At 39.4% G+C, this 24,913-nt stretch overlaps 1 protein-coding gene across 4 annotated transcripts in view; it reads left to right on the plus strand.

Annotated features, from left to right (window-relative positions):
- Positions 1-24,913, plus strand: part of CDK8 (cyclin dependent kinase 8) — a 197,984-nt gene that overhangs the window by 91,320 nt on the left and 81,751 nt on the right. For 3 of the 4 annotated variants that reach the window (XM_073340405.1, XM_073340395.1, XM_073340415.1), the window contains exons 3-4: positions 13,385-13,495; positions 16,041-16,181. In XM_073340405.1, the coding sequence (XP_073196506.1) occupies positions 13,385-13,495; positions 16,041-16,181 (252 nt within the window). Of the gene's footprint in view, positions 1-13,384; positions 13,496-16,040; positions 16,182-24,913 lie in introns of those variants that run through there. The other variant, XM_073340434.1, reaches the window with a different exon arrangement.

The raw sequence follows: 24,913 nt of genomic DNA on the forward strand, positions 1-24,913 counted from the left end.
CTTTGTAGTGAAATGGGGACTTCTGTGAATTGGCATGGTGGTTTTTGTCCATCCACCTCAGTCCTGAGCAGACAAAATGTGTGGGGAAAGCTTGTTTTGCATCTGGGTGCTCTATTTGTGTATTATAGCTAGTTTTTTTTGGTGCAGTTCCTTTTCTTTTGGGGTTTGGCTCTGGGATAGGGTGGAATGATTTAAACCAGTGATTAAATCACTGATTTGATTTAATTTATTTAAATCACTAAGCAGGAAACCTTGATTTAAGTAATCTATTTTAATTGTTTTGCATTTATACTTATTTTCCTAAAGAGAGGTTCATTCCCATTGTTTGGTGTAACCATTAAAACATGTCGCTTTGCAACTAAACATAGCGTCTACACTAAAGTTGGTATTTCTTTTTTGCTGACCAGGAGGATACACTATATCTATAAACACTTATTTAAGCAGTTTTAAAATTGAACATGTCTTTATTCAGATTCTTAATTTTTACTTTTTCATGTTAGACAATGATGACACGCGCGCACACACACACACACACACAGAGAAATGTGTATTTTAAACTTGTGATTTGTGTCAAATTGCGTTTGGTTGGAAATTGGAATTCAATTAAATGTACAACAGCATTTAAAAATTGTATTAGTTAAATAAAACTAAATTGAATGTGCTAGATACATAAAGAAAAAAGTTGATCAAAAGATATTTTGCATTTAAAACTGACTTATTAAACAAAGGAAGTATTATCTGTAGTTTGAATTTTAGCTGATACCTTCTGGTCACGAAATCCTTCAGGTTTTGAGAACTTCTAGGTCTTATCCTCTCCCATATTGTTTCTCTTCGTAGATTGGAAGAGGAAAAAAGCTTTGCTTTTTCAACTCCCATTTGGTGTCTCAATTTGGAGTGAGCTAATCCAAATTAAGAAAAAATTTTCTCGGCACCTGCAGAAAAGGCTGTTGCTGCCAAAAGCTATTTAGTGCGTCTTCAACAAACGGTGGTTCTAGGGGCTTAGCCCGTGATTTCCAGCAATTCAGTAGTTTGCCTTGCTGCCAAAGTTTTTAAGAAAACTTACATTGCTTGCATGGTTCACCTCCAGCCCTGAAATTCATTGTAGTTGGCATGATTATTAAATGCCAATGCTATAGCAGTGTATTTTTTTCAACTGTTAAGCATCTACCCTTGTACATTGTTGAGAATATTGTTATGAAAATGCAGCAGAGAATTGCTTCTTCATTGCTTATAATTTAGCTTTGTTGGGGTTTTTTTCTACACTGTTTCTTGAAGTTCTTTCCAAATTTCAACAATATCAGCAATAGAACAGCTATCCTTTTGTAATTTATCCAGTGCTATGGCAATAGGATTCAGTATGTTCAGCATATTTTCTGCATTTCTCTTCAGTTCAATTTTTATTGGTATTGCATATTATTTTATTTATTTAAATGGTTTCAATAAATTCTAATACATATATACCTTAATGTAGATTGTCATAATTTCACATTTAATTTTAAATAGGTTTGTTTTGAAATTAAGTGCATTTTTCTTTTTTAATAAAAAACATCTAATCTTTTTTTAATCTATTTTTTTTATCCATTGTCCTGTTGGATGGTGGTAGGAACTGTTCTAAATTGTGAAAGTAATAAGTTCTTTTCCATATATAAGATAACTTCCTGGGAACTCCTTTTCTTAAGGATGATTGATCGATCAAGCCAAAGGATGGTTCAAGTCTGGAAGGGTATTTCGCCAACCCTGATGGTTAGGTGAAGGAAACATTTTCCACAGTAATGAATTCTTGTCTGGGTGGTTAGAGAAACCATGTTAGCACCTCCCTTACAAAGCAAACTTAATGGTCCTTGTCAGAAGGTATTGACATCATTTTCTTAACAGAGGTAGTCAGAAACTTTTTGAATGAGAGTCCGATTCTGTCCTGCTAGAGAGTCCAGAACAGTGGTGTCTGACTTTTTTTTCAGCCTGGGTGTTGAGCATGCTTTATAAAAATCTGGGGGAGGGGAGGTTGTCATAAATATAATCATAATAATTTGGGGCAGTGGTTCTCAAAGTATGGGACGCACCTCCCAAGGGAGGTACGGGAATGTGTAAAGGGAGGCTGTGGTACTCTGTGCCTGAAAGCAGCACACTAGAACCCCCATATTCACTACTGTCATAATTATATGATTTGTACAAAGTATGCCTTCTGAGGTATCATTTTAGAAGTCTTGATCTGTTGAACTTTAATATCCTGTTGGATTGTATGTGCTATCCTTTTGTTTGAAGTTATGAAGTTTTGCTATATGTGTGTTACTGAACTACGTTGGAAATTGGAAATGCCCACAACCAGCCTTTCAGGTACAACAGTGGAGGAGCCAGATGTGCGAATGGCCTGTTAAAGGGAATACACACTCACAAGGATTGTCCCAGGAATCGTCTGCAATGGAGACTTCTCAGAGATAGCATGTAGACAATGGAAACTGATTGAGCCAGGAAACAAGCATAGATGTTTCCAGCAAGCTGGAAGAAGCTATAAGAGGGGGAAGTGACATCGTTTGGCCTCCCACCTCCCCCAGCTCAACATCTGGAGTACAAAGATTTTGAAGGGGGGAGGTGGTCCCAGGCTGGAAAGGAGAGTCCCAGCTTGTATATTAAGGAACTATACCATCAGGGTGAGACACTGCTTGATTTAAATCCAGTCTAGTTTATAGAACTAAGACTGCAGATTTATTTTATTTCTTAAGTAACCAAGTTTGATCTGTATGCTTACTACTTATAATCACTTAAAATCTATCTTTCTGTAATCAGTACATCTGTTTTATATTGTACCTTAAAGAGTGTGCTTTGGTTGAAGTGCTTGGGAAATCTGTTCAGTGTACAAAAGCTGATGCATGTCCTCTCCACGCTGAGGGAGGGGCAGGCTGGGTAATAAACTTACACTGGTCAGGCTTCTGACCAGGGCAGGACAGTTCAGTCCTGGGCTACTAGGCTGGAGAGTTGGGGGAATTGTCTGGAACCTCTCTATTGTTAGTTCATAAATGGCTAGGAGATGCATTCATGTAACTCTGCTGGGTGTGTCCCTGCCTATGGGTGGCTGTGTAAGTGCAGTACCTGGAGAGGTTTGCAGCTTGTCACAGCATCACAGTGTGAGAGGGAACTCAGGTTGGTATGCCAGAGGGCTCAGCAGTACCCCAATTCCAGGTTGTAACCTAGGGAACCCATCACAGAGGCGTGTGTGTGTGTGTGTGTGGTGGGTTTAACAGCTTTGGCTGTCAGCCCTGGGCAGCTGAGGCTCTTGCAGAAGGTTCCATTCAAACCCAGGGTTAGAGGATAAAGGGGACAGCGGGAGCCCAAGCTGCCCTGGGCGGAGAGCTGTTCATCAGAGCCCATATTAAATTCAGATAGATGAGTCTACTGATGTATCAAATGCTGCACAGCTACTGGTATATATTCGTTTTGCTACAGCAACAGAATTAAAAGAGGGGATTTCTGTTTTGCCATTGACTTCCAACACGAGGAACTGGTAAAGAGCTTTTTAAACTATTAAATAATTTTGTCCAAGACACAGGCCTTGATTGGGGACATTGTTTTGGAATTTGCAATGATGGAGCACAATCTATGACAGGACAGGGTCGTGAGAAGGCTACAAAAAGTGGCCCCTACAGCAACCTGGAATCATTATATGATCCACAGACAGGCAATGGCTGCTAAGAAGATGCCAGAGGAGGTCAGCAATGTTCTTTCAGTTGCAGTAAAAATTATAAGCTTTATAAAGTTGCACCTGGTTAATTCAAGGGTTTTTGCCATTTTATGCAGTGATGGGGGCCATACTTAACACAGTTGTTACGTGCAGAAGTTTATTGGCTGTCCTAGGGCCAGGTGCTGACAAGATTATGTGAACTGCGTGAGGAAGTCTGTATTTTTCTTGCCGATAATAACTTGTACAGCATTTCAGTGGCACTTAGATATCCTTGTTGTCATATCTGGCAGACATATTTGAGCGAATTAATTCTTTGAGTGTGTCACTTCAGGGATGAGATGCAAATATTTTCATTGCTAATGATCACGTTAGTAAGTGAATGTAGTTATCCGAACTGTGGTCTTCACATGTGAAGCAGGGATCTATTTCCATATTTTCAACAGTGGAGAGTGTTGTGCAACAGTGCGGTGATCTGTCAGTTGACATTATCCAGGACGTAATTGTTCAGCACTTAGGCGGGCTGCAGGAGCAGTTTTGTGAATACTTTCCTGAAGTGGGCAAAGACAAATGTAATCAATGAGACCAGGAACCCATTCAGCTTTAAGCCGAACCCAACAAATATGCTGTCCTTAAAAGAAGAGGAAATCCTTATGGACCTGTCAAGCGACAAAGAACTGCAGCACAAATTTTCACAAATGCCAGTTGCAGACTTTTGGTTATCAGTGGGATCTGAGTTTAATGTGTTAACACACCAGGCTCTTAAAGCCCTCATTCCTTTTTCATCCATCTACCTGTGTGAATGAGCCTTCTCAACATTAACCATAATCAAAACAAAGTATCGCTCCCAGCTTGCTGTTGAAGATGACTTACATCTCTTCCTTTCTACACTGCAATTTCGAATGCTACTACTTTGGACAGTGAGGAAACACACCCCTCCCACTGATAATATAGGCTGGATATTGTACTGAATTAATATATCCTTGTTTAGTGTCAGCTAAATAATAATAATATACAGCTGGATATTGTACTGAATTAATATATCCTTGTTTAGTGTCATGTTTTCTAAAATATTTGTGGAGTTTTATTTTAGCTGCTTCCATTTGTACATTCATTTTTTGCAACATATAGGATTTTGTTTGTTATATTGTGTTAGTAAACTATGGGGAGGAGCAGTAATTTTTTTCATAGTTCAGGAAGGCTCACTATGACAAAATTTGAGAACTCCTGCTTTGAGGCATATTCTCTGCACTATTGCACTCCCTTTATTTCACTGGAGCAGCACATAAGGAGCAGAAACCACATACCCAGAGCAAGACTATCTAAGCAAGAGATGATGTATCTGGCTCCTATGCATCCCTCCCCATAGCTTCACATGGGGTGAGGAGGGAAGTGGCTGGGAGCATGCTGAACGCAGGTTATCTTCAGTGGTGTATGGTTCCTTGGGGGCCATAGCCAGCTCCTGTGAGCAAGACTGCTCTGACTGTGTAAGGACTGGAACAAGAAATCAGGGAGCCATAACTGGTTGACTTCTCATTTTCCACTCTGTTGGGCTGCCCTAGCTGGAGGGGAGCTGTCCTTTGCTAGGCACTCTCCTAGGCTTAGGCAGAGCTAATTGAGCTCCTAACTTGCTCTCCTTAGGGCTTCCACAGCCTGTCAGAGAGACTAAGCAATGGAGTTACTACTTCTCTTCCTTCCATGTGGTGTAGCAGGCAGCAGTAGGGGAGCTGCTGCCGTGCTGTTCAGAGCACTGCAGTCCATGTTAGAGCTGACTGCGAAAGAAAGTGGGAGGCATCTAGGAGGGTGGTGCCTCCTTCCATCATAGCAATGGACTGATTCAAACACTTCTGTTGAAAAATTGCAGTGATTACTTGTTTTCAGTTTGTGACCAAGTCTATATTTTCTTAGCAGTCATGCCCAAGGACCACAAAACATAGGCATGGGCATAGACAACTTTTTTTTTATTTGGTACTAGAGTTGGAGGAAAAAAGAAGGCATATGAAGCTAGGCATGCTATCTTTTTTATAGTCTTTCCTCGGCAAAGTTTCTGAATGAAGTAGGAATCCAAGGCAGTTACATAAACAAATCATAAAAGCAATTGTTTTCTAGTGTAATCAACAAATCAGGTGTTGCCTTTCTTCATCGTGCCACAATAGAGTGTTCTACAAAGAACTGAGTGACTTTGTTAAGCCATTACCTGCAACAGGAATTAAATGTCAGTTGCCTGATACCGTTAGCATTTCTGTGACGCCCGATCAACCGTTACTTAAGTCTGTCCCTTTGTGTAACTTCGTGGAACAAGGCTGTTTTTTCTGCTTATCCAGTTTTGATGATTTTCAGTGGCTCTTATTCTGAAGCTAGTGATATCATAATTGTTTCTACCATTGTACAGCTTTTAGGCACAAATTACTTTTGACAAAGTACACAGATGAGGCTTTTAGACCATCTGGGTTTTCTTAATATGAAAAAGATGAGAAAAATTTGAGGCAACAAGCTTCTTCATGTCACCACAAAGCAATTGTGTTTTTCAAAAGACCACAAAGAACTTAGCATGTCATTTCAGTACTCTTGGAAGAAAAAAGAAAATAGGAAGATCCTAATGAAAATAGTAAGTAGTATAAATTATGTTTCCAGACAAAGACTAGTATTTGCGAGGCAGTTATACTGAACAAGCTGAAAATATGCCCTTATATGGCGAAGTTGACTGCAACTTTATTCAGCTGCTTTGTTTGCAGGAAGAATATGATCTTGATATTTCAGGGCATCTGAAAGAGTCAGAACAAATTCACAAGTCTGATTATTCAGAATGAGATAATTGAAATTATGGCTCTTAAAATCATGAGTGATATTTCTGATAAAATTTCTGGAGAGTGTATTATGCTTGAGGAAACAGACTTCTCCAACAAAGAGCAAGTGTTGTTTTGCCTGCAATATGTGGATGATAACAGGGAAGTTCATGAAGAGTTCATTGAATTGCACAATATTGCCTGTACATCAGTGCAGGAAATCATATCCGTAATTAAGATATATTATTGCATATAAATCTGAGAATCAGCAATTGCAGACAATTGATATGGCAGGCTTAGTATCAAATGTAGCAGTGTTTCTCAACCTTTTTGTGCTGGTGACCCCCTTTGGACTTATGACCCCCTCCTACACTAAGACTGGAAAAAATTGTGACTTCCTACCTTACATATCATTATGCAAATTATGAAATTTACTGGCCAACAAGCATTAATAAGCTAATGTTTCAAACCAACACAAATATATTGAGTAATTGCAGTTCCTATACTCTTTTATGTTACCAAAAAGATTTCTTACCCCCCAAAATATGCTGTCATTAATAGTAACAGGCTTCACACAATCACATGATTTCACTGCTTCTTCCTGTCTAGACAGTGGTGGTGTTCTTCCCAGCTAGCAAATAGTGTGTGCACACTTTTCAGCGAGGTCATCTTGTGCAGTGGATAAATTTGTAACAAGAGCACAACCAAGTACTTCACAGAATGAAGGCGTGAAGAAGGTGAAGTGCAGAAAATACGATTGCATCTGTTTTAATGTATGGTTTTACAGTGATCGGGGGGAAAAAAAAGCTCATTGTGTTGTGTGTGCAAGTGCAAAGTTCTGAAAGCATGAAATCTTCAAAATTAATTTGGTGTTTGGAAAGTAAATATTCACAGTTAAAGAACAAGTCTCTTGAGTTCTTTAAGGGAAAATTGCACAGTTTGAATAGTCAGCAAACACTGATGTTGAATACGAGTAATGTCAATAAGAATGCTCTTGAAGCTTCATATCTTGTCACTTGGTATTGCCCAAAGATGTAGGGCATATACAATAGCTGAGAATCTCATAATTCCTGTAGCATTAGATATGGTTACAAGCATGCTCGGCCATGAAGAGGCAAATAAGCTGAAAGCTATTCCTTTGTCAAATGATAGAGGTTTCGAGGTGTATTAATGACCTGGTTGATGACATTTGTGAGCAGTTGGGAAATTTTTTTTTGAAATGCAAGTTTTTGTCTGTTCAGTCTGATGAATCAACAGATATTTCAGGCTCAGCGCAGATCTTAGCTTTTGTTCAATATAATTCAGATACTACTGTTGAGGAAAATATGCTCTTCTGTAGAGTGCTGCCTAGCCACACGACTGGTGAATGTCTATTTAACATGTCTGAAGTTACTGAATATTTTGAAATTGATTGGGGACAAATCTGTTGCTGTATGCATTGATGGTGCCAATGCAATGGACTGGCAAGAACAATGGGCTTGTTGCAAGTTTAAAACCAATTATGCTGCATGCAATTTGGACCCATTGCTTCTTACATCGGCAAGCACTTGTTGCAAAAGGAGGAATGCCTTCTGAGTTGCATCAGGTGTGTGATGAGTCTGTAAAAAAACAGCCTCTATCAGCTCACTAGTTTGCAGCTTTATGTGATGAAATGGGCACATTTCATAAAAGCCTTCCCTTGTATGCTGAAGTGAGGTGGCTCTCATGGGGAAAAGTGTTAGGCAGTCTTTTTGAATTGCAAGCTGAAGTACTTGTGTTTTTTACAGGATCAGGGTTCTCCTTTTGCTAAATCATTCGGCGACCCATCATGACTTCTTCAGTTGGATTACTTAGCCAGGCATCTTCAGTCATCTGAATGAGCTGAATATGAGTTTAAGGATCATACAAAAACATAAATGTGTTGGGAGACAAAGTGAGAGCCTTTGGAAGTAAGCTTGGTGCCTGGTCTGCTCAGCTTCAGAGTGGAAACTTCGAGTCATTTCCTCTGAGTTGCGAATTTATGAAATTGATTGCCGATGACGACTGTGAAACAATTTAAACATTATGATTGAACATGTTCTTGAACTTAAAAAACATCTCCATGATTACTTCCCACCTGATGATGAACTTGGCAAGAGGTGGATAATCTGCTTAACAAAAGAGTAGTTGAGTCTGCTGAATTTATCAGAAACCTGTAAGATAAACTGATGGAGCTTTTATCTGATTGAACACTTCAATGTTTATTTTCTTCAGAAGACGTGTGCATGTTTTGGATGGTGCAGAAGCATGGGTATCCCGAGCTTGTAACCGAAGCTTTGAAAGTTTTTAATCTCATTCACAATGTCCTATTTATCCGAATTGGGATTCGCATTGATGGTTGCGATAAAAACAAAGCAATGAAATAAATTATCTGTGGAGAAATACCTCCTGCTGAGTGTTTATTCAATTCAACCCAATGTTAAAAAAGTTAGCTGGTACAAAATGGGCACAAGTGCCTAATTGAAGGACTCTGTAAAACTTGCAATTTGTAAAAAGTGAATTTACAGTTTTTCTGTGTAAAAATGAACTTTGATCTGGCGCACACAGGTTTTTTTTCTTACCTTCAATTGTGACACACCCTCCCCTTACCAATAACCTGTCCCTCAAACTCCCCTCCTTCCCCCGGGGATTATGACCCCCCAGGTTGAGAAACACTGAAATGTAGCAACAGATTGTAGCAGGAGGAACGATAAGCTATATTTACTTATTGCTATAGGCATGCCTTGAGGTTGGTATGCCCAGGATGCTGTTAAAAATAATACTAACCTAAGAAACACTGGTGCAACTGTTTATAAAATCTCAGAATTAATTAAAACCTCACCCGGATGAGATGCTGTGTTTCGGGACATTAAACATGAAGTGTTAAGTACGTTAGCAGGAATCTGTGTCCTCTGTCCAACAAGATGGACTCTGTAAGGTAGCATTGGATTCAATTTCTGAGAACTACCTTGCGCTGTTTGCAGCTTGGAAGGATACAAAGGATGCAATGAATCCTTAAAGGAAAGCACAAATTGGTGGCATTGCACCTAAATTGGAAAAGTTTTTAATGTTCTTGTTATTGTGCTAAGTTGAAAAATCCTAAATATGATAGACAATTTGTCCAGCCTCTGCAGGGTCAGACATTTCAGGAACAGAAGGTGAATTTCTTATGAAAATGATGTTCACTTCAGTCCATCCGATCAGATGAAAGCCGCCACTTATTCTGGGAGAAGAGTTTAAAGATAGTTGACATGCCTGAGCTTCCAAAGAAGAGAAGTTTTCAAGGAAATATAAATAGGGACAGGTGACCTCAGCTATCTAAATACAGAAAATGTATTTTTTAGAAGAACATCTGCTTTACAGTAATTAACTTTACAGTGTCCAGTATTCAATCAAGATTTGAACAGACTACAAAATTATTCAGCCTTGAAACTCTCCACTCAAAACATGAAAAACGCAGGTGCAAGATGTGGTTGGTTCTGATTTCAAGTAGGATCAGCTTATTACTCTGCTTTATCTATTGCAAACCAACTGTCAGCTTACAGGAAGATAGTTTGAAGTCAGTTCAAAAATATGTTTGCTCAGCCAGACTGAATGTTAGCTTCTTTTCCAAAGTGATGAAGTTGATAAAAATATTTTGATGGTATTGGCAGCCAATGCTATATGTGAGTGTAGTTTCAGCACTCATCGTTTTAAAACATGGTTTCGATCCATAATGGGACAATCATGTCTCAACTGGCATATGATTTTATATGTACAGAAGAACATAACTCACTCACAGCTTACAGATGTTGCCAAAGAGGTAATTTAATGAAAACTTGGGTGAAGATGGTTGTCTGAAACTGTGTCAACTTTGTAAATATATATTTTTTTTAAATTGTATCTTAAAAATAAGGCTTTGAATAAGTAGTTTTGTACCAGGACTGAATTTGTCCACCTTTTAATAAAGATAAATGAACTTTTTGTTTCAAACTCACTGTTTCCTTTATTTATTAATGCAAACCCTACATATTTTGGGGGGATGGGAGGAAGCTATAGCTCCCATCCTGCAGCCCTCATTATCTATTCCCATGGTTGGTGTAGAGCAGGGGTTCTCAAACTGGGGGTTGGGACCCCTCAGGGGGTCGTGAAGTTATTACATGGGGGATTGAGAGCTGTCAGCCTCCACCCCAAACCCCACTTTTCATCCAGCATTCATAATGGTGCTAAATATATTAAAAAGTGTTTTTAATTTACAAGGGGTGTTGCACTCTGAGGCTTGCTATGTGAAAGGGGTCACCAGTACAAAAGTTTGAGAACCACTGGTCTAGAGTAAGTCTGTTGGTAGGTAGGATAGTAGTAAGTTTGTTTTTGTCAAAGTAAGCAGGGTTTCTAACTTCAAGTGGGATTTTTTTTTTAAAGAGACTTAAAAATCATGAACTTTAAAATAAAAAAGACCCAGAATGTTTGGGGAGGGTTTGGTCTTCAGGTTTGAGTGTTTAGATTTCATGTTTTTAACTTTCCCTCCCTCCTTTCCTTGTTCCATGTTTTTAACTTTCCTTCCCTCCCTCCCCCCTCCTGCCCCCCCCCCCCCCCGCCAATCGTTAGGGCTAGAAATATCCTCTTCTAAAAAACGAAAGCTGAGATTTTCATAATTACCCTATTCCAGGAACTGGGGCTTTAGGAAATATACCAAATACTATAAGGCTTGTAATAAAATCATTAGAGTTGACAATATCGTATAATCTTTCTTTATATATTGGCTTTTCTATTGCAAGCTTTCTTGTAGAACACTTTCAAATAATAAAGCAATGCTTTTTCATCATATCTTTGCATTTTGGTCTCCGCTTTTAGTGTTGTGGAGCTGAATATTTGGTTCATAAGAATCCACAACTTTAATAAAGTATATTTACATAAAACCAAGCTTGGAATGGAAAATCTGATATGAAACTCAGAAAATTTGTCGATTGAGAACCTGCATATTAAAATGCTTCTGTTTTTGTTATATTTGCGCTGTGTTCTTAAAATCAACTTTTAGTTTAAAAACTTTTTTGGATTGAGCAATAAGTGATAATTTGCGAGGTGGTTTGAAATTTTTTTGCTTTATGAAGCATCTATCAGGCCAGGTGTGTAGGGTTTTGTTTTTTTTGTTTTTTTTTAAGGTAGTACACAAATGTATTCAAACATCCATTCTCCTATCACCATTTCAGTCAGAGCTAGAATTGTCATATGTAATTGACTAATAAAGGACTGATAAAGTGCAATGGAGCTGGCTGGCGTACGCTATAATTTTCCCTTTGTTAGTTCAGCAGTATATTTCCAGTTCCATCAGAATCTTTCCTTTGAACTCCCACTTCCAGGGAAAACAGTTTATTAGAAGCAGGTTTAATTTTGTAAATAGAAAATGTTAATCTGTTTGTTTCTTCAACATTTTATATTCAAATACTATTTTCATTAACTGTGTTTATGTTTGTTAAACTAGCCAGATGCTGTTTTTTTTTTTAAAAAAAAAGTGATTTTTCTCTGGCAGACTTAATGTATTATCTTGTAAGGAGACCTCTTAAATATGCATTGAAAATGAAATCTAAAGTTAGCCATGGCTTGTCTTAATAAGTGTTCCATTTGCAACCCACAAGTTGGCAAAATATCCATCTGTTCTACTTTAATAATAAATAGGGATGCAATTTGTCACAGATTCCGTGACTTTACTGGACCTCCATAGCTGCAGCTGTCAACAGCGGGGGCAGAGCCAGGGCTGTGCCCTCCCCAGTGGCTGCAGCCAGACCCAGGGCTGTGCGCCCATTGCTTTGGCCAGAGTTGGGCTGCGACAGGGGCTGAAGCCAGCGCTGTGCCCCCCTCCAATGGCGGTGGCCTGTCCATGACTTTTACTAAAAATAACCATGACAAAATCTTAACCTTAATAATAAGCAACACTTCTTTAAAGAAACATCGGAGCAAAATATTTTAAAGTAACATCTTTACAAACCATATGATTTTTGAATGTGCATTATTTGCAGAGTTGTTGATGTGAACAAGAGAACCCAAACAGGTTTCTTCTGCCTACTGTCCTGGTCTTGTAAACGTAGGTCTCATACTTCTTTCACCTAAACTCATCAGGTGGTTGCTTACTCCTTCCAATTGATTGTTATTGACAATCTCTAAAGGAGTCCCATCCTTAAATGACTGTAAGCCTTTGTCTGCACTGGAAACTGAATGACAAAACTTTTGTCATTCATGGGTGTGAAAAAAACCACACACCGCGAACGACAAAAGTGTTGCTGACGAAAAGTGCCGATGTGAACAGCACTGACAAAGCTACCACCGCTTGTTGGGGGTGGAATTTTCTTGTTGGTGGGAGAGCTCTCTCCTGCCAACAAACAGCAGCTACACTGTGCCTTTTAGCGGCATAGCTGTAGTGGCCCAGCCGTGTTGCTGAAAGGTACATAGTGTAGACAAAGCCTTAGAGTAGTGATCAGGATGCAGGGCTTTGAGGTGATTAGGAGCTGGTGAGGAAAGAATTGGGGAATTACAAAGGCTTTTAACAAGTACGGGAACTGATGAGGAGGGAAGACTTGATATTTGTAGAGAACTGTTGATCTTGTGAAAAAAGTTATAAAATTTTAATTAAGTAACTTAATTTACTTGTTTGTTTGAGGTAAGTGCTAAAAAAGAATTATACTTAGTCTATAGATGGCCCTATTTTAAGGGAGATGTTTGACCCAGTTTGTCTGATTTCAAATTCACAACTAATTCCTTCAGTAGAAAAAACAAACAAAATGAAACATATGCTGTTTTTCTGTGGATTAAAGGCCTCAAAGATTAATTTTAAAAAAAAGGCTTCTTTACAAGGTCTTAAATTACAAACACATTATTTGGCCAATCCCACCCGACCCTATTGCAGTCTCTGGAGGCATAGATGTTTCTGTAATAGATTTTCTTTGTTTTGCAGCTGCTGCGAGAGCTCAAGCATCCAAACGTGATTTCTTTGCAAAAGGTGTTTCTGTCTCATGCTGACAGGAAAGTGTGGCTTCTCTTTGACTATGCTGAACATGACCTCTGGGTAAGATGAATTGCTTGTAGATTATGGGTTTTGGGGTTTCAGTCAGGAACAGATAAACTGATAAATAATACAAGTGTACCACAACGGACAAACAATGTGTGGGGGGGAAAGATGTCTCATACTTTACATGGTGTTTGCTACATTGTTAATCTTTATTTTCAGAAGTAGTATTTAGACCTGCATTTTGCAGTGATATTTACAAAATTAATTACTGTAACATTTGTTCAGATATAGTGTATACCTTTCTGATCATGATTTTATTAATAAAAGCTTTTGTATTTTAGTTGGATTGCTGTAATTTTTGTCAGAAAATACCATTTGACATCCTTTAGAATGTAAGGAAAGACTCCGGGACACACACCATGTATCACATACTGAGATCAGGGGTGAAGTACACTGGAACATGCCTCATGCTAACTTACACTATATCTGACCTGTGAATAAACCAAATAGGGTCAATCAAAATGTACAGACATAAGTTCATTGACTTATTTCTGAGTTGGGGTCTTCCCGCTGATCTCATGTTCTCCCTCTACGGCTTCATCTTTTGTAAAATAACTAGCCTTTTTAGTTGTGAATTAAGTTTTTTTAAAATATAAATAAATGTACTGCATCCAGAGAAAATAAATAGTAATGCCAACAGAAGTGCCAGGCTCCCCTATGATTTTCATGTCATTAACTGGAAAATTTTACTGTGAGGTTGGTAAACAAGTATCCAAAACACCGTCATTCAGCTTGAGTTCACTGAAGTTTAATTTAAAGGGACAAAATAGATTTTGTTTTGGATTCTGAGCATAGCTGTCAAATCCTTTGACCTACTGTGACATTAATGAAAAAAAAAAGGTGTTACAGGGTTTCAAAAACAGGGACACAATGAAAATCTCAATGTTTGACGTGAGATGCGATTTACTTACATAAAGATTTCCATAACCCCTTTCATGATGTAGCATTTCTGCTCTCTGTAACTTATAATAATGGACAGTGAGATAAAAACACATATGTCTTGGATGGAAATAAATTTGAATCTAAAATGTGTGATGTGCCTTATAATTAGGTACAGTTTAGTAGGCTATGACTACGTGCAAAGAGAAACCATCCTCAACTATAACTTGACACAGGTGTTCTCTTCCAGTTTAGTACTTGTTATATTGCTGATACTAAAATTTAAAACTTTTAGGCTTACCTTTTACATTGGTATAAAAGTGGTTGTAATCATGGTATTTATCTTACAGACTACTAAATTCTGGAATATAGAGAGCATAAGGCTAATGTGTCTCCTTTTTCATGTTTTGTCCATGTTCATGAAATGATAAAGTACAGATGTTTAGGAACACTTGAGTAACTTTTTATTATGATTTTGAAGGACAGAAAAGTGGGCATTTAAAACCCCTCCCCCATAAAATTCTGAATTAGCTCAGAGCATTGTGATGGACAGTTATACCTTGGAGACACTGACCCAAATATCAGCAGCACATGAGCAACACCCAGCTTGAGGTCTCTTGCATTTTATGTAAACATCTAAATTCCCGGGCTGTTTTGTCTTCTGAATTATGACAGTACCTGAATGAAAAGAGTCTGGCTGTGTTGTGGTAGTGCCTAGAGGAGAGACTGACATTGTTCAGGCTCTACCATGCTAGGCACTATACAAACACATAACGGAGATAATCCCTGCCCCCAAGGTACTCGTAGAAAGGAGGAAATACTTGAAGTGGCAGCTAACACCATGACACCACCTCTTCTGTTGAAGGTGGTAGCATTGGACCTTCAAGCATCACAGTATATAGTCTAGAGGTCCTCTTGGACTTCATTGGTTCTGGGTATGCAAATAGTCACAGCCACAATAAACAGTTTCTATCTATGACTTACTCGATGATTATTAACTTTGGATGGATGGATTGTGAACCTGACAATGCTCATGGTGGAAGCAAACAGCTGCACACACATGCATATGCATTTCCTGGTCAAATTACTGTAAAAGAGAGTTTTTAAAATTACAAACAAAAAAGTTTGATGCAAATATTGCTTTGCAGTGATTGTAACTCAAATATTGCGTTGCGCTAGTGTAAGAGAACCTGAAAGTGATATGGACTATAAACTGACTGATTTATTATTATTGTGCTGAGATGCAAAAAATAAATGGCATGTCTAAGGAGAATAGATTAGAGATGGATTCTTTTCATTTTAATAAGATACTGTGTTAATGAGGGATTGAGGAAATTGCTTTGAAAACCGACTTTTAAACTGGTAGTAACATTGTAAACAATTTTTTTGATTGTGGTAATTTATATAAAAAACTTCGTTGGGATAATGTCTATCATTTTAATTTCCTTATTAGTTCTTACTAGAAAATGAGTGTTTTGTATCGTAATACTTTAGATGCTGCTATTCTTGTAATAACTTTTATATTACATGGTTTTAAAAATGTATAGCAATAAAAAAAAATTAAAAAAGCAACGGTCAAGCCTACATAGGGAATCACTGGAGGTTTCTCTTTTTTGTAAAACATTACTTTTTTTCTTGTTACTATTGATATTTTCTCTTCCAGCACATAATCAAGTTTCACAGAGCTTCTAAAGCAAACAAGAAACCAGTTCAGTTACCTCGGGGAATGGTGAAGTCACTATTATATCAGATCCTAGATGGTATTCACTACCTGCATGCTAACTGGGTGTTACACAGGGATTTGGTAAGTTGACCTGCAGTGGGGATTAACACGGGGTAGAAGATTTGAGAGCAAAGATTATTGTCTTTACCAGTAGTCATTAGCAAATAGACCTTTATGTGCTAAGTACGTAAACAAGTAACTATATGTGTATATATACTGTCCACTAAACCTTAATGAATAGACTTACACTATGTGTGTAAAGCCTGCTATTATTTGACATGCATTGGATGGTTCCATTCTTATAAAAATGATGCATGTCTGATTGGTTTTTATTTTGTTAAGTCATTAGGAGTTGCATGTATATGTAATTGGGGGTGGATATTTGGCTGTTAGCAACTTTTAAAGTAAAAGGCATGCACACAATTTAAAAAAAAATTCTCTGTTAAAAATGTCAGAGGAGGTACTACTATATATACTTTGGAATATAAAACATGGAAGGTTATTCAAAAGCTACCAACGTTATTGCTCTGTAGATTTTTTTTGAAGGCCTTTTGCGAATAGCCCTTGTTTATTATAAATACATTACAAGCAAAACTTTGACTGCCTGAACAAGTGTTTATTAAAAATCCAAGTAAATTGCAGTTAACATCTGAACTTGATAAACACTTTTTTCCATTTACTATGTATTTAGTTGCCTCTGGAACATATGCTCATGACTTTTTGCATAGAATAATAATAGATGGTGTGTTTGACTGTTCCATCTTCAGAGTTAAAGCCTAAATTGCCCTTTCTTACTGCACAATTATCTGTAGCTTTTCTTCTTTTCTTCTAAAAGCCAGTAAATATAATGAGGTTTTTAATAGCACATTCTTTTCAAACTCTCTCTGAACATAATGCTGTAAATGATAATTTAGTTCCTAATCACTGAAATTTCAGTAATGCATAGAAGTAGCGTATATAGCTTCTGATGTAGAGCTAGTTTGACCCTTCACATACGCATGCCTACAGTGCTCGTGTTGATTTATACTTAATGCATTAAAGCCCATTTTAGCTACTGCAGTGTCAGTTTTTAGGCGTTTCATCTAGCTTTAATGATCCTCCTTAAAATGTAGTCAGTGATGGTTATTTTATCTTTCATGCTCATGCCTAGCAAATGTTTAAAATAGTGCCAATGGTACTGTGTAAATGGATGAAACAGTTTTATCCTCTCTGTAAAATTGAATTTTCAGAGAACTGAAAATGTAAGGAAACTTTATTCATGAAAGTAAATAATTGTACTGCGTGGATATTACTTATAATTCTCTGCCAGTTTTATAAACTTGAAAAAAGAAGCCTCAACCACTCAAAGGAAAATATTTCATTTTAAAATTTGTGGTTAATATTTTTTCATGATTTTTTTTATGAGCGAGAAGAGTAAACTTCAAAAGTATGTAGAAATACATAAGACATCCATTCTTGTAATTGTTTAGAAACATCTTGTTGCAAAAAACCCAAACAGCGTATTTTGGTTTGAAACTTTATGCCTGCTCCTTTATCTTTCAGTGTCTTTGTTAGAGTGGTAAAGAAAGCAAGAGAACTGTCCTCAAGAAGCTAAATGTTGCTACTGTTTGACTTCCTACAGTTTCAGGAAATTTATGAATACCTTTAAAAAAAAAAAAACTTGATCTAATCAGAGTGCAAAAATTAATCATACATTGTGAACTGGATGGCTCGGGAGATGGGTAATTTATGACACAGCCTTTCACATCTAGGTCTGTGGTTTGAATATGATCTAAGTTGGTAGTTGCCAAAAGTTATTGCCAAAATCATGGCTATTTGGTGACCTATGTGAAATGAATTGGTGGTCTCAGTCTAGCATGCAGGTTTTCCCATTGCAAAAATCACTATTGCAACTGGCAGCCGCCTTTTAGTAGTTTGAGCAAAGAGGCCAAGGGTGGGCATGGAGACTGAGCTGCCTTTTCATTCCAAGATGCTGTGCCTACAGAACACTGCTGAGGTTCGTTTGCCAGAAAATTATTTAATAGGTCTTCAGGTACCACTGTAATAAACATAACGAGCCTTGGGTCATATTGTGCTAGGCACTATACAAATAGAGTAGTAGACAGTCCCTGCCCTGAGGAGCTTCCAATCTAAACAGACAAGACAGAGACTGGGTGAGGAAAGGGATATAGCACACAAGCAGAGTGAACAATGTGGTGGCAGCAAATGTCATATTAGGGGCTACAATTTTTGTGTGTGTGGATTTAGTTCAGAGGGTATCAGTTAAATGAAAAGAAAAAGGGAGGGAAATGGGATTGAGGGGGACAATACAGGGGAGAAGAGAGGGCGTGGAATGAAGCTGAGGTGAAGAGAGTGTGAGGGAATGGGAGCATTAGCGGGACAGTTGGAGCAAACAGCTGATCAGCACAGGAAGTCCAGTTAAAATTGTAGAAAGTTGTTCACGTGTCTAAAGACCGAAAGCCCCTGCTTTGACTGCATTTGCCCCTGTTGGCTGGAGTCTCTGCCTGGCTCCTCTCTGCAGTTTTCTCCCAGGCTCATTTGATGAGGGAAGGGGAAGCATCACCTGGGTGCAAGTGTTCCCAGAGTTGAAGCGTGTCTCCTGTTCAGTTTTTGGACCAAAAGGGTGCTGGGAAGTAGGAGTAGCCGTGGTTGAACCCCATTTTACTCTCTCCCCTCCAGTACAGAAGCTTGTTCTGCAGCTGTCCATGCTATATACCTTCACACGCAGCTTCTGTTTCTGGGTTGTCAATCAGAAACATTCACCAGCAGAGAAAATCACTCAATTTAAAATGTACTTAAGTTACACTTTAGGGGATAATAGTGTATATATTAGAGGTGTTTTCTTTAGTTATTCCGGGGCCATTGGAAAATTGTCTATCTTCTGTGGAGATTGTCTGTCTGTAAAATACTTGCTTGGTTCCTTTTTTGAATCAATGTTTCTGGCGTTTAATGAGGCAGTACCATACTAGAGCAAACTGAGTTTGCAAAACAGAACTTGGGTGGGCCTGTGTCTCTAGCTATAAAAGGCATAAAAGTTCATGCTTAATTTGGGAGTAGAAAATTGAATCCAAATGTCACCTATAAAAAAATGTCTTTTGCCAGTATATCAGAGTGTGCAGGGCTAAAATGCCAGCCTTGTAACTCCACAGCAATCCATTAACTGAGTAAAATATTGCTCTCTGTTCCTTTTAAAAACTCTCTTTTTCACTGTAAGTCAAAATGCGTTCTCTCTCTATCTCAATTGTAGGTATGTATAACTTGTACAGTAATGTGCAACAATAGCTTAAAATATTTATCTTCATTTTAAAACTATGTAGGAGAGGTGGGAGAAATTACAGAAGAGAATTCCAGTGATAGAATCATAGGACTGGAAGGGACATCAAGAGGTCACCTAGTCCAATCCCCCACACTCATGACAGGATTAAATATTATCTAGGCCATCCCTGACAGGTGTTTGTCTAACTTGCTCTTAAAAATCTCCAATGATAGTTTCCATAACCTCCCTAGGCAAATTATTCCAGTGCTTAACTATCCTGAGAGGAAGTTTTTCCTAATATCCAACCTAAACCTCCCTTGCTGCAATTTAAGCCCATTGCTTCATGTCCTATCCTCAGAGGTCAAGGAGAAAAATTGTTCTCCCTCCACCTTATAACAATCTTTTATGTGGTTTGAAAACTGTTATGTTCCCCCTCAGTCTTCTCTTCTCCAAACTAAACAAACCCAGTTTTTTCAATCTTCCCTCATAGGTCATTTTTTGTAGACCTTTAATTGTTTTTGTTGCTCTTCTCTGGACTTTCTCCAGTTTGTCCACGTTTCCTGAAATGTGGCGCCCAGAACTGGACACAATACTCCAGTTGAGGCTAATCAGTGTGGAGTAGAGTGGAAGAATTACTTCCTGTGTCTTGCTTACAAGACTCCTGCTAATACACTCCAGAATGTTTGCCCCCTTTTTTTTTTTGTGCAACGGTGTTACACTAACTTATATTTAGCTTGTAATCCACTATGACCCCCAGATCCCTTTCTGCAGTACTCCTTCCTAGGCAGTCATTTTCCATTTTGTATGTGTGCAACTGATGGCTCCTTCTTAAGTGGAGTACTTTGCATTTGTCCTGACTGAATTTTATATTGTTTACTTCAGGCCATTTCTCCAGTTTGTTCAGATCATTTTGAATTTTAATCCTATCCTCCAAAGCACTTGCAACCCCTTGCAGTTTGATATCATCCACAAACTTTGTAAGTGTACTCTCTATGTCATTATCTAAAGCATTGATGAAGAAATTGAACAGAACACAGAACTGATTTCTGTGGGACCCCACTTGATATGCCATTCCAGCTTGACTGTGAACCACTGATAACTACTCTCTGGGAATGGTTTTCCAACCAGTTATGCACCCACATTATCGTAGCTCCATCTAGGTTGTATATCCCTAGTTTTGTTTATGAGAAGGTATCAAGGTGGTATCAAAAGCCTTACTGAAGTCAAGATACACCACATCTACTGTTCCTCCCCCCCCCGCCCCCCAATCCATAAGGCTTGTTACCCTGTCAAAAAAAGCTATTAGGTTGGTTTAACAGGATTTGTTCTTGACATATTCGTGCTGTTACTTATCACCTTATTATCTTCTATTTGTTTACAAATTGATTGCTTAATTATTTGCTCCATTATCTTTTCAGGTACTGAAGTTAAGATGACTGGTCTGTAATTCCCCAGGTTGTCCTTATTTCCCTTTTTATAGATGGGCACTGTATTTGCCCTCTTCTAATCCTCTGGAATCTCTCCAGTCTCTTCCATGACTTTTCAAATATAATCAGTAGTAGCTCATATGTCTCCTCAGCCAGCTCAGTATTCTAGGATGTATTTCATTCGGCCCTGATGACTTGAAGACCTTTAACGTATCTGAGTATTTTTTAACTTGTTCTTTCCCGATTAAAGCCTCCGATCCTATCTCATTTTCACTGGCGTTCACTATGTTAGACATCCGATCGCTGCTAACCTTTTTGGTAGAAGCTGAAACAAAAAAGTCATTTAGCGCTTCTGCCATTTCCACATTTTCTTTTACTGATTTTTAACAGTAACTGGCCTACCCTGTCCTTGGTCTTCCTCTTGCTTCTAATGTATTTGTAGAATGCTTTCTTGTTACCCTTTATATCTCTAGCTAGTTTAATCTTGTTTTGTGCCTTAGCCTTTCTAATTTTGTCCCTATATGCTTGTGTTTGTTTATATTCATCCTTTGTAATTTGACCTAGTTTCTATTATTTATAGGACTCTTTCTTAGGGGGGGGTTCAGATCATTGAAGATCTTCTGGTTAAGCTCAGTTGGTCTCTTGCCATACTATCTATCTTTCCTACGCAGTGGGATAGTTTGTTCTTGTGCCCTTAATAATGTCTCTCTAAAAAACTGCCAAATATGTTGAACTGTTATTCCCCTTAGACTTGCATCCCATGGGATCTGACCTAACAACTTCCTGAGTTTGCTAAAGTGCATTCTTGAAATCAATTATCTTTATTGTGCTGTATTCCCTCCTACCTTTCCTTAGAATCATAAACTTTATAATTTCATGACCACTTTCAACTAAGCTGCCATCTGCCTTTCAAATTCTCAACCAGTTCCTCCCTATTTGTCAAAATCAAATCTAGAACAGCCTCTCCTGTAGTAGCTTTCTCTATCTTCTGAACTAAAAAATTGTCTCCGGTACATTCCAAAAACTTGTTGGATAATCTGTGCCCTACTGTGTTATTTTTCCCTATTGATGTCTGGGGAGTTGAAATCCCCTATTACCACCAAGTCCTTTACTTTACATGATTTTGTTTGTTTTAAAAAAGCCTCATCCACCTCTTCTTTCTGGTTAGGTGGTCTGTAGTAAACCCCTACCATGACATCACCCTTGTTTTTACCTCTTTTATCCTTATCCAGAGTATTTCAACAAGTCTGTCTCCTATTTCCATCTCAACGTCAGTCCAAGTGTATACATTTTTAATATATAAGGCAATACCACCTCCCTTTTTTCCCTGTGTGACCTTCCTGAGCAATCTGTACCCTTCTATACCAATATTCCAGTCATGCATATTATCCCACCAGGTCTCTGTGATGCCAACTGAATCATAGAATATCAGAGTTGGAAGGGACCTCAGGAGGTCATCTAGTCCAACCCCCTGCTCAAAGCAGGACCAATCCCCAATTAAATCATCCCAGCCAGGGCTTTGTCAAGCCTGACCTTAAAAACTTCTAAGGAAGGAGATTCTACCACCTCCCTAGGTAACGCATTTCAGTGTTTCACCACCCTCCTAGTGAAAAAGTTTTTCCTAATATCCAACCTAAACCTCCCCCACTGCAACTTGAGACCATTACTCCTCGTCCTGTCCTCTTCTACCACTGAGAATAGTCTAGAACCATCCTCTCTGGAACCACCTCTCAGGTAGTTGAAAGCAGCTATCAAATCCCCCCTCATTCTTCTCTTCCGCAGACTAAACAATCCCAGTTCCCTCAGCCTCTCCTCATAAGTCATGTGTTCCAGACCCCTAATCATTTTTGTTGCCCTTTGCTGGACTCTCTCCAATTATCCACATCCTTCTTGTAGTGTGGGGCCCAAAACTGGACACAGTACTCCAGATGAGGCCTCACCAATGTCGAATAGAGGGGAACGATCACGTCCCTCGATCTGCTCGCTATGCTCCTACTTCTACATCCCAAAATGCCATTGGCCTTCTTGGCAACAAGGGCACACTGCTGACTCATATCCAGCTTCTCGTCCACTGTCACCCCTAGGTCCTTTTCTGCAGAACTGCTGCCTAGCCATTCGGTCCCTAGTCTGTAGCGGTACATTGGATTCTTCCGTCCTAAGTGCAGGACCCTGCACTTATCCTTATTGAACCTCATCAGATTTCTTTTGGCCCAATCCTCCAATTTGTCTAGGTCCCTCTGTATCCTATCCCTGCCCTCCAGCGTATCTACCACTCCTCCCAGTTTAGTATCATCCGCAAATTTGCTGAGAGTGCAATCCACACCATCCTCCAGATCATTTATGAAGATATTGAACAAAACCGGCCCCAGGACCGACCCCTGGGGCACTCCACTTGACACCGGCTGCCAACTAGACATGGAGCCATTGATCACTACCCGTTGAGCCCGACAATCTAGCCAACTTTCTACCCACCTTATAGTGCATTCATCCAGCCCATACTTCTTTAACTTGCTGACAAGAATACTGTGGGAGACCGTGTCAAAAGCTTTGCTAAAGTCTAGAAACAATACATCCACTGCTTTCCTTTCATCCACAGAACCAGTAATCTCATCATAGAAGGCGATTAGATTAGTCAGGCATGACCTTCCCTTGGTGAATCCCTGCTGACTGTTCCTGATCACTTTCCTCTCATGTAAGTGCTTCAGGATTGATTCTTTGAGGACCTGCTCCATGATTTTCCCAGGGACTGAGGTGAGGCTGACTGGCCTGTAGTTCCCAGGATCCTCCTCCTTCCCTTTTTTAAAGATTGGCACTACATTAGCCTTTTTCCAGTCATCCGGGACTTCCCCGGTTCGCCACGAGTTTTCAAAGATGATGGCCAATGGCTCTGCAATCACAGCCGCCAGTTCCTTTAGCACTCTCGGATGCAACTCGTCCGGCCCCATGGACTTGTGCACGTCCAGCTTTTCTAAATAGTCCCTAACCACCTCTTTTTCCACAGAGGGCTGGCCATCTATTCCCCATGTTGTGATGCCCAGCGCAGCAGTCTGGGAGCTGACCGTGTTCGTGAAGACAGGCAAAAAAAGCATTGAGTACATTAGCTTTTTCCACATCCTCTGTCACTAGGTTGCCTCCCTCATTCAGTAAGGGGCCCACACTTTCCTTGGCTTTCTTCTTGTTGCCAACATACCTGAAGAAACACTTCTTGTTACTCTTGACATCTCTTGCTAGCTGCAGCTCCAGGTGCGATTTGGCCCTCCTGATTTCATTCCTTTTATACTTTTATACTCTTCCCTGGTCACATGTCTCATGCCTTCCAACCAGCGGAGTCTCCTTCTGCTTTCTCCCCCCAGACATATCATCTGGTCCACTCTCCGCAATGGTACCTGTGGAGAGAACATGAAAGCGGTTAGTTACCTGTGTCCGCATTGCTGGAACCCGGACATTCCCCCTTCTTCTGGAGGTCACATGTTGCCAAGCTTCTTCACTGGCCTCTTGGCTCCGCTGTGCAACCTGCTCTAAATCTTTAGAGCTTTGTGCCCGTAGAAGCATATCCTGACTTTTGTCCAGAAAATCCTCCGTTTCTCGTATGCAACGCAGGGTCGTTATCTGTTGCTCCAGACCTTCAATCTTCTCTTCCAATATGGAGACCAGCTTGCACTTTGTACAGACAAAGTCGCTTCTGTCCTGTGGAAGAAAGACAAACATGGCACATCCAGTGCAGGTCACAACAGCTGAACCCCCCCCTTCCATATCACCTTCCTACTATGAGCTTCCTCAGAGAAGTTGGCAAGATGTAAGCCTCACTGGGCTCACTCCAGGCGAACTCCCAGGCAAACTCCTGCTGTGTGCTGCTCTGCTGGTTTGCCTCTGCTCAGCTAGTTCGCGAAGCTCTGACTATTTTTAAACAGCCAGGCTTCCCTGAAACAAACAGACAGCCCCAGTGCCCGCCCCCTGCAGGCTACCAGCCAATCAGGCACTCGCTCAGGCTCTCACACTGCCCTCCCAGCAAACACACACTCGGATATTCACCAATCCCAGGCAAACTCGATTTAACAGGTCTTCACTAGACCCATTAAATTGACCGCTGATGCTTCGATTGCCACAATGTCGATCCTCCAGTAAATGTT

The sequence above is a fragment of the Lepidochelys kempii genome, chromosome 1 (genome assembly GCF_965140265.1).
Source record: "Lepidochelys kempii isolate rLepKem1 chromosome 1, rLepKem1.hap2, whole genome shotgun sequence".
NCBI classification, from domain to species: domain Eukaryota; kingdom Metazoa; phylum Chordata; order Testudines; family Cheloniidae; genus Lepidochelys; species Lepidochelys kempii.